This window comes from Amblyomma americanum, chromosome 6, assembly GCF_052857255.1.
Source record: "Amblyomma americanum isolate KBUSLIRL-KWMA chromosome 6, ASM5285725v1, whole genome shotgun sequence".
NCBI classification, from domain to species: domain Eukaryota; kingdom Metazoa; phylum Arthropoda; class Arachnida; order Ixodida; family Ixodidae; genus Amblyomma; species Amblyomma americanum.
In genome coordinates, this window is record NC_135502.1 from 108,068,178 (window position 1) to 108,078,626 (window position 10,449).

The following is a 10,449-nucleotide window of genomic DNA, read 5'->3' on the forward strand; positions in this document are numbered from 1 at the left end:
AGTCTCTTTTGAAACACCATTGCCACCAAGCTCACCCACACTTAGTAGCAAAGATAGCGATGGCATATGATGTTTAACGCACCAAGGCTGCTTGTAAGCTACGAGGGATTACATAGCGAAGGCTCTGAATTTAGACCATCTGGGGTCTTTGAAAATACGCTGGCATCTCATAGCAAATCGGTGCCTTTTCCATTTTGCCTTCACCAAAACAGTCAGGATTCAATCCAGCAACCGCGAGTGCAACATAAAGATGCAGCTAGAAATCTCTGTAGCAGTCAGGCCGGCTTCAGCACGACGACATCGAGCCCCCTTCCGCTTCGTTCAGTAGAAGAGCTTCACATGAAACTAAAGGCACAGAAGGACATTTAAGAGTTTGTCGTGCTGGATGCACTCGTCTATGTTCTCGCTCCTGCATCACTGCAACATTCATTCCGAGTCACAAAAAAAGTCAAAAGTAAATTTTTTATTCACCAACAATAAAAAGCACTGCAAGATACCGTCTGCAGTCTGCCTATTAGCAATGCTCTAACAGTTTTAAGCTCGACAAAACTCTCAATATAAGAATCAAATTTTCGTACTTGAGAAATAACAATGGTTGCCCAAAAGGGTCACAGTGCGTATTACTACCTCATTCCATTGAAGACTGACAAGTAAAACAAATGTCCAGCAATGAGAGTGAGCTATCAGGAAGGTGTTCTTTCCTTCTGAATAGCTCTAGGAAATGCTTCAATATAACTTAAGAGCACAGCAGCTTAATTTGAGTGGAGCTGTTTACCTCCAATAATGCCAAGCAAACTGATTAAATCTTTGCTTTTAGACAGATAGCATATGCCACATCATACCATATAAACAGCCGTGCTCAATATGACGCACATGGCAGCACAGGCATCCAGAGTGTGTGTTGCAATCCACAGTAATATAATTAAGACAACCACTCCAAAACGTTGCATGGAACCTCCCAGAATTTCCGCTACACTCAGCACCTGTTTGAGTCAGCAGTACTGCATTCACACAAGTTTCAGGTAACATTGCTTCTGACTGTATGCTGCTTGATGTGCCTCATTTTAGCTGGCACCAACGCCAGTTTATGCCTGGCATGACACTTGCATTGCTCAATATCTTTATGTGGGCTTATATGAGACAAAAGCATAAAATATTGCCATTGTCACCTTTTCTACATATGTAAAGCACAGCATATTACAAAAGAATGGTAGATAGTCTCACAATGTTGAAAGACAGGTTGCAGGATCGAGCATGGTATTATGTGTGCATTTGAATATCGAACTAGGGCAAACCATGCCAGAGTAAAAATGTTGCGCGTTCAACTTGCAAAAACCATCTTTCACTCCTTATGTCATGGTAGCAAGGAGATCGCTTGGCTCACCAGGACACCGCTGAAAACAATACAGATAACAAACTGGTTCCCAGAAGGGTTATAGACGTAACATGTTTTCAAGGATGTATAAGGGGAAAAGGAGAGAAATGTGAAACAATTACCACAGTTCATAAGGTGCACTGATAAATGCAAAAAGAACAAGTTTTTGAATTCTGCTGCACAATTTATATAGTAAAAAATTTCCTAAAGGCATTCATCTCAGGCATACAAAGTACGAGATGCAGGCACTGATGCACAGTACAAACCAGTGATGTCACCTTAGGTCAGTGCATAACATCAGAGCCTCTGAAAACTGAAACTCAGGTGGTGCCTGCAGTCCAAGAGTAGTGGCCACAACTCAAAATGCAGATGGCCAATATGGCGAAGACTTCAAAAGTAGAGCCAGCCTCAAATACAAGGGCACGCCCAGATGTTCAGGCATGCACTACAGGCATATAACAAAACGAACTAATTTTATAACCAACCATGTTAATGTTCACAGTGGCTGAACAACAATCAGTAGCATCAGTCGTCCCCTTCTTTATCGTTGCGGTGCACAAATCGTTGGGAAAGACTGTACATAACACCAAACATCAGGCACCCGATGACAGTGCCCTGGGCCGTCACTCGAAGCTTCATCAAGAAAAGCGAGGGGTTGGCCCTCCCGTGCCTTCGGAATAGGAAAGCCCCGTATGCACAGGCGGCGATGCAACCGGAGAGGCCTGGAAGAATCATGAGAGAATGGCAGGAGAGCCTCAATTACTTTGCATATGTGACATGGTGTGGTACGATTAAGGCCCTTAGTTTTTTTGCGATTTTTAGAGGAATCAGATTTGAGCGTTGTGCCTGGAATTTTATGTTAGCAGACACATTTTCTTTTTGGCTATTTTGTGGGCATCAGTTGAAACGACATCATGAAGGGAATAATTTACCACATTTCTATTAAGATTCTTTAAGCAGTCATGAAAATGAGAAAGAATAAAAAACTTGAACTCGAACAGCTCAGAGGAAGCATGGCAGAGGGATACGCGTAGGCACAACGTCATATTCTGTGTCGTCGACGTTATTCGAGAGACGACATTTTTAGGAGCACGCTACAAAATCGAGCACCACAAAGGCTCCTAAGCATTAACGAATGCAACCTTCCTGCAACTGCGGCCTTTGCGCTTCTGCTTGCCATTGCTGCTGCTTCATAGTCCATTCCCCTTTTCCTGTGTTCTTGAAAGCCCTAATGTCGCTGAGAGGTTGACTTCTCCTCGCAGCTTCGTGATTGAGCTCGCTGTATCTTGATGAGCACCGAAAAGAAATTCGTGGTATATTCATCGTACGTTGCTTCCAAACATAATGTGTGCTGAATTCTGATGCATATGATTTGAGGAAAGAGAGAAAAAGGTCGCGTGATATTCGTGCGAATATCGAATTCATCTGACTTCACTTGAATTGCACAACACGGTGACGAATGAAGCTGGAAATGTCAAGAAAGAAGTCGCAAACAAGGCACAGACAGCAAAGAGGAAAAGACGCACTCAAATGCAGAAACACAAATGCTGCAATTGTGTGCGCCTTTGTCTCTTGGCCGTCCTTGTCTCATTTGCGAAGTACTTTCCTTATATCTATTATGAAGCAACTAGCCCAACGAGTTCCACTGGAAATGCCATTTTCAGCCACTACAGCCGGAAGGGCGGCTGTATAAGTGCTTTTCTTGATGAAATTTGCATCTCTATAATCTGGGCAGAAGTGGCAAGGAGAAATAAAATTGGTAGAGCAAAGTTAAGCGCTTAGCCAATCAGCTCATTAGCCGCCGAAATGTCTGGAGTGGTAGAAGGCTCCGGTACCGTGTCCACAAATAGTCCGGGAAAGCAGAAGTGGCTTCACTCCCTCTCCCACTGTTTTTCCACTTACGGTTTGGTGATGCCACTTAGGATCGTAGCTTTCTATTTGTGATGTCACTTCCTGTTTGATGGTGCCATATTTTTTAGCTCCTCCGCACACCTGTCATATCGATTTCCATGCGTCGACCTTTTTTCAGAGGGTGTTGCCTCAGCTTGCGTGCTGGTATTCACGCTAGTTTGTTCCAGGAGATCCCCCCTTAAACCATAAAACATGCTACTCATGCTTCAAAAACGTTGCTAGTTTTGAGTAACGCCCCACGTCCACTTTGAAAGCTTTTTCTCTTTGCATTATCAGACCATCTAGGAACCAAAGTGCTTGAATGGCAGGCGCGTGCCAAACTTGTGAAGGACAGCGTCCTGCTTGTGAGCACCATCACCGTGCCAGGTGTACACATCATCAGAGGGATCATTCAGTAACTACAGGGGTGCTGTATCAAACAAAAGGGTTAGAACTGAGGCTAGTTGGTACTTCAAGTTATGTTCAAAAGGTATACACTTAAACCCGGATATTGAACGCGAGGGGTATCACGGATTAGATTGTTATATTGATACTCTAATATATAAAAAAACTCCATGAGATAAGCAAGAGTACATCACATCCGCACAGACAAACTTCTAGTCGTGAAGTGCCACCCGCCAGCGTGCTGGTAGCAGCGCATTGCTTGTTAGGAGTTTCCAGGCCTAACCTGCTTTCACATTGAAGCGACAGTGTTCCTTGCAACTAGCCACTGCCTAACAAAAAGTGCTTAATCCTGCTACCAGTACACTATGTATGGAATACTTGCTTATTAAAATTAAAGTGCAGTTGTTATCAAAACACCTTCGCCAGCGATGCTTGCCAAGGCAGGGTTGCCGCTAAGCTTTAGTTCAGTTTGCTTCACTGCATGACAGCGGTGTTGCATGGAAAATGAGTACAAGAGACCAAACCACCCTCAGCCCGCCCCGCGTTCATCTCGTCGCGCGGTTTCACAGTGCTAATTGTGCCAGCAAGTGCCCAAGGCCATGCATCTGACCGGACTGTGCTCGTGAGAAGTGATCGAACAAGATAAGGGAAGCATAACTTTGAAGGGGAGCAGTGCGCAATTAGACATACCAAATGACCAGCGAAATTGGAGTTGGATATATCATGCAACTTTCCCATATTGTTGCACCGAATTTTCATGAAAATAATCTGTTTGTTCGATATAGCCAATAATTTTAAATACCTGGCTTCAATATATACCTGGGCCTGATCATAGCTTCGAAACAAGGACAGGACTAGGTGACAGGAACACACAAAACAGTCTCGAACAAAAGAAACACTACCTTACAGTGAATTTTAACAGCTGCCCCTGATTTTATTGAAGGTGCATTTGCAGAATGCGTGGCATATTTCCAAAATAAATTTTAGGTTGTGTATGTATAGTGTTGAACAGCAGTTTATTTGTTTCATGAGGTATGCTTTCATGAAACGCTCCAGACTCTTGTTTTTAACCAGCGGAATTTGAAATTTTCCACTGCAGAAAATTCGGGGCCTCAGGTATGGTATCTGGGGACTAGAGTCAAAAAGCTGCACATGAGCTATGAGAGATGCCGTGATAGCGAGCACTGCACAAACTTGAACCACTTGCGAGATTTTTTAACATGCAGTGACATCACACAGCACACAAGCGTCTTTTGCATTTAGCCTCCATTAGACTGAACCCTAGCTGCAGCTGGGATTCGATCCCAGCGACACTGGGCTCAGCAGTTGAGTGCCATGGCCTCTAAATCACCACAGCGGGTTCTACATTTGTGACTGAACTGGAGGAACTACTAGACTGCTTCTAATGTTTGAATTGCACACAGGAACTTTTGGCACCATCATGTGAAAAGCAACAGCTGTTACAAAACAGCTATACAGAGACGTTAACTGTCATGTACGCAAAGTTGAGCCAGCTGAGCCAGAAAGGTTGATGCAGCTTGAGCTAAAGCTTGCTGTAAGCAATCGCTCGGGTTCAGAATTATTTAAGTTACTGCGCTTTCCAGAAAAACATCACTGAGCATGAAGAAGAAATGGCAGGGGTAAAACTATATTTTCAGAACCTGCTGCAAGCAATGCAGTGATGTTCTTACCACTGCATTTACACTCAGCATGGCATCACAAACATAAAAATACAAATCTGTAGCAAAGAAAAGAAAAGCAAGTAAGATGTTGACATTATTCCAAATGTCTGTGCTAGGCATGAGACATTTGTTTCAGTACAAACCATCTGTTGGAGGCTGACAGGCTGCAAATGCTCCATTGCCATCCCTCATATAACCAAGCTATCTTACCTGTCACATGTACTCTTAATAATTGGCATTAAACAGCTAACTGCCTTGACTGGCTGAGCAGTACTAAATATGTGGGGTTTAATGACATGAAGCAGCACATGAGCAATATGGCATGCCATAGTAGAAGTCTCCGCATTAATATAAATTACCTGGGATTCTTTGCCGTGCAATGACATTGCACAGCACATGAGCATTTTTGCATTTACTAGATGTCACCTGTATATCAACGTGGAAAGCAAAGCATGTTTTGAAAAACCTTTTTACTGAGACTTAATGACGTCATCCAGTGCAGTCCTAGCTGGGCTTCATGTCAACAGAAGATTATCGCTGCTTACATTTGGCGAATATTGCCAAAAAGTACATTAATTTGCAATATAGCTTACTACATGCCATCTAGCGTGACGACTTTATGTTAACGCTTCAGCCCCACATTCAATCATTTTTGTGGTGTCACATAAAAAAGTGTCAAAAGCCTCAAGGCCTAATATTTGAGCAAAACTGGTTCGCTAACTTAATAGACTTAGTGAAATACTAAAGAAGTTCAGTTTTCGCTCTACATAAGATAAGCTCTATAAAGCACAATTAGGCCACCCGGATACTATCCAGAGCTTTCACTTGCTTAATATACACATAAATGGAGAAAAAACTGCGGAGGATACCATCAACACTAGCATGAACTACTTGTGTGCCATAAATGACTGCTTGCCATTCTCGTCATGCTAGCTCGAATAAATTGGATCAACCAGTGACCAGTGCTGTTAGCAAACAAAATAGCCAAGCCAACACACTATACCCATGATAATAAACAACACCAAAGGCTTCTCCCTCCAGGCCTTTAGAGTGACATTACAGATGACACAAGATATGTTGAGCATGCAAGAAACGTAAACCACATCTATGAAAGCATACTCTCCTTCAGAAAATGCATACACACCTAAATGCATGTGAGACACTGAGAAAACTGGATATACATAACATGAACTGCACATTCTGTATGCAAACAAAGCATGCATGATATTACCTTTGCAGTCTTTTCAGAAAAGCCTACCCTTTTCGGCACCACACAAAAACCTTTCAATGTAAAACAGGTGAACAGAAAGCCACTTCAAAATAGCACCCTACTGAATGATAAGTGCTGACTAAGTAATAAGCTAGCATAAGAGAGGGAGAGAGAGAAACAACTTTAGTAAAGATCAAATTAAGATCTAGATCCCGGGTAATGCTGCAATTCCTAACTGAGAAACAACTTTAGTAAAGATCAAATTAAGATCTAGATCCTGGGTAATGCTGCAATTCCTAACTATGCACTGATGTAGAAGTCTATGCAGAGGTGCAGTCAGATCAGCATGCAGTACACCTGTGGAGATCAACTCACGCCACTTATCACCCAGCAGAGATTATGGAGCTCATTGCGTATGTATGAGCACATGAGTACCACTTGTACAGTTGCCCGCAGCTGCAGTGTAGACACCCTCCTCCAGTTTGCCAGACCAAATGCTACCTGCCTTCTGTCCAGCTTTTTGCGCAATGCAACAGCAAGACACCGGTATCATGAAGGCATTAGACACAGCTATCCTCGAAGACTGGACCTCAACTTGACCGTATGAATTTTTAATGATACCAGGCACAACCAAGCAAGCCTTCTTTGCTCCCCTCACATGACACTACCCTCACCTCACTGAATATCATACACCCTACACAGTGGGTCATATAACCTTGGTTTGCTCCTGTATGCATGAAATGTTGGTTTTGTCTACTTACTTGGCATCACCTGCAGGCCATTCTTTGATGACCATATGCAGGGTGTTTGGCTGCAGGCTGGGAAATCTGTTCAGACACTTTGACAGTTCCTTTATTTTTTACATAGTATGGGTCTAGACTTGCCCCTGTGATCCCTATAGATTGATGACATACTTATATATATTTGCACCTCTCTCTTGTCCTTGCTGTTACTCATTATAACCCTCCCTCCACTTCTCTTTTGCTTACTGTGTGCAAAGTAGCAGAATAATTACTCAGGCCAACCTCTCTGTATTCATTACTTGTGGGACAAGCACAAGTACGGAGCAGTGGACCATGCTCAGAATTATTCCAGCTAATGGTGTGTGTATGCTGAAAAGGCATAAAACGTGCACTAGGACAATGTACTTTCCAGCAGATATTACACCACAAATGTAAACTGCCTGCAAAGAATTCTTTCAAACAGCAGACTGTGGGCATGGTTGCCATGCGTTTTTTTGGGGCCATCAAGCTGAAGTTTTATGCACATGATTCCAAAGGAAAAAATATACTGCAAGAAACATTATTCTTGCTGCAGTTATGAAGTGCACCAAGAAAGGAAGTAGAGTGACAACATCGCTTTAGCTTGAAGCAATGTGTCAAAACTATGACCAAACTTACCAATGATCATAAAAGGCGACTCCTTGGCCTTGCGCTTGAATTTTTCAGTTGCTGTTTCTTCCCTATAAGGCATATCAAGCCTCATCGGGTCCGATGATGCCATCTTTTTGATGTTGTCACTCACAAATGACTGGAAGATAAAGCACAGCATAGTAAAAAAAAAAGCAGCCAAAAGTACAGAATATAATATGAACTCACAGAAATATCTGGCAAGAAATCTGTGAGTTCGCTAAGTGCTGATTCAAGAAACTTGTACCAACAACTAAAAAAGTGAAATAAGTGCAAGCATGACTTTCCAAGCTCCAAAACATAATTGATAAAACAAAACACAGAGTCCTTCTAAAATATGATCCTACTGAAAAGCAGTGCTTGCATTGTAGCTGTGCATATGAATCCATAAAGTGCACTCTAGAAGTTTACTTCTGATGCAAAGGTGAGGCAACATATGTGTTGCAGGTTCCTCAGCAGCATAAGAACAAAGTTCAATGGACACACAGGGCAGTTTACTTAAAAGGCAGGTAAAGAGGTTTTAGAATTTGACGAGTTTGAAGGGGTAGAATGTGTTAAACTTGCAGGTAAAGCATGCGAAGTATTTTTGTGCTAGTCTGAAATGGTGATGTAATCGCAGAATAAAGCCACATTGGCGTGCAGGCTTCTCTGTAGTGCGCATCGCCGGGCAGAGGTCGCAACGATGATGTCACATAGGGCGGCGCTGAGTTTCTAGCTAAGAAACTGTTGTTTCAAGGAAGTAAACCGACGCTGCCGAAGGTGAAGCCCACGAAGCATTGTTTGGCGGTGTTGAAAAACACACGGCAGCTCGTGGCGAAGGCAGCAGACATCTAAAGTTTCGGCAACAATGATATCATGAGTTTCTCCTATGCAGTGAGGAGAAGCCTGACTATCATTGCAGTTCTAATCGGCGATTACGTCACTATTTTAAATGCTAGCGCATAACTACTTTGCATGCTTTACCTAGAGGCTTCATGAATCCGAATTCTTGAAACCTCAAATTCTTAAAAAAACCATCTCACCTTCCCTTTAAGTCTCAAGGAGTTCTCACTGCAGCATGTGCTCAATATGGCATTTCAAGCATTTTTTAATATATCCGGGCATTATTAGAGAAAGTCACACGTACGCCTACCGCTAAAATGGAGAGAATACTGAACGAATTATTTTGCTGATGACATCTCAAACACATTCCAGTCATCTGTACTGTGCCATAATACATTAGTGCACTGTTTCAGAAAGAGAAAAGGTGATGATGACCAGCTGGAAGTCAGAGAGCCATATATCCTGAACCAGAATACCCATCACCATCACAAAGAGGCCAACATCACTACTTACAAAAAGAAAATATGCAACTCCATATCTTGCGGTTGATATCAATATAGCAGCGGGACAGGCATTTAGCCAGGATTTTTTTTTTGTAATTTCATGCTACCCACGGTGTACAGGGAATTGCATGCCCCCCACAAAGGCACTGTCAGTAGAACTGAAAGAGTGGCGGGAGGTTTAAGCTTAATGTCGAGGGGGGGGGGGGGGGTAAACCCGGGCCCCTCCCGGGGCTTTTCTGATATGCGCCTACTGCAGGAACGCCAACCCTCGTTCACACACTTGCTGACCGCAGATATTTCGGCGAAGTCAATTAACATCAGCTAAAACAGGAGACAGGCGAATATTCACATCTTTGACAGGATGAAAAACACCACAGACGAGAACCAATAACTGCTTAATGTTTGTGCAGGCAACGACATGCGAAACATCGCTAATCCGAATGTGTTGCACCATACTTCATGCAGATGTGCAATAATCGGCATCCACTGGGCAACGGACAAGGTCATCGTCAACGTGACTAAACTAGCAGCATTGCAAGCAGCTGCTACAGCCCTGCGTTAGCTACGAAACGTCACACTGTAATGACAATAAACTCGACTTCCGAAAGCTACGCCGCTACGCGCGGATGCCGGTACCATCCCTGTCCATTCATTCTTCGCCGGATAATTTCAAGGTCGGCTAAGCTCGAATGAAAGTGGTTTCATACCATCTCAGTATGAAGTGGCGATTCCACTGGGCTCCACGGCACAGAACTTGTCAGACCTCAAACTCAAGCACTTACCGACCGGCAGACTCGAGTGAATTCAGGCCAACAGCGCTACAAATGTGTTCGCCGAGTCGCCGAGTTGCGCAAAGTAGCGGGTAGCGGCAAGGTAGCGGGGTAAGAGGTGCCCCCGTTCTCCTGTCGTACGTCATGAAGCGTCAGAATGACGTCATGGCAAAGCTCTGATATCGTTGCTTAACTCTGCAGAACATTTGTATCAAAATCTGGTTCTCTGCTTGAGATAAAATAAAAATTAACAGACTGTCGCGACATATTTTGTATGCATGCGTAAACTGATCCAGAACAGTTATTGAGCGTCATTATCAGGTGACTAACCTCATCATAGGCGGCGCAACGATCTGTTAATGTATACAACGTGGCCACTTTAA

At 43.3% G+C, this 10,449-nt stretch overlaps 1 protein-coding gene across 2 annotated transcripts; it reads right to left on the reverse strand.

The window, feature by feature from the left end:
* Positions 1-443: 443 nt before the first annotated feature.
* Positions 444-10,211, reverse strand: LOC144093955 (HIG1 domain family member 1A, mitochondrial-like). Of its 2 annotated transcripts, none has more exons than XM_077627732.1 (3): positions 10,079-10,211; positions 7,963-8,092; positions 444-2,097 (listed from the first exon to the last, which is right to left on the reverse strand). In XM_077627732.1, exons 2-3 carry the CDS (start codon positions 8,063-8,065, stop codon positions 1,901-1,903), a joined length of 300 nt encoding a protein of 99 aa, XP_077483858.1. In that variant the 5' UTR covers positions 8,066-8,092; positions 10,079-10,211; the 3' UTR covers positions 444-1,900. The 2 variants fall into 2 exon arrangements, with proteins under 2 accessions (XP_077483858.1, XP_077483857.1); XM_077627731.1 differs by having other exon boundaries at positions 10,004-10,148.
* Positions 10,212-10,449: the final 238 nt, after the last annotated feature.

What these genes read in the sequence shown, in the direction of transcription:
- LOC144093955 (XM_077627731.1), bottom strand. An exon ending in GTCGCCTTTTATGATCATTG is followed by an intron (nt 2,098 to 7,962) that starts GTAAGTTTGGTC and finishes TGATTCTTCCAG; the next exon opens with GCCTCTCCGGTTGCATCGCC.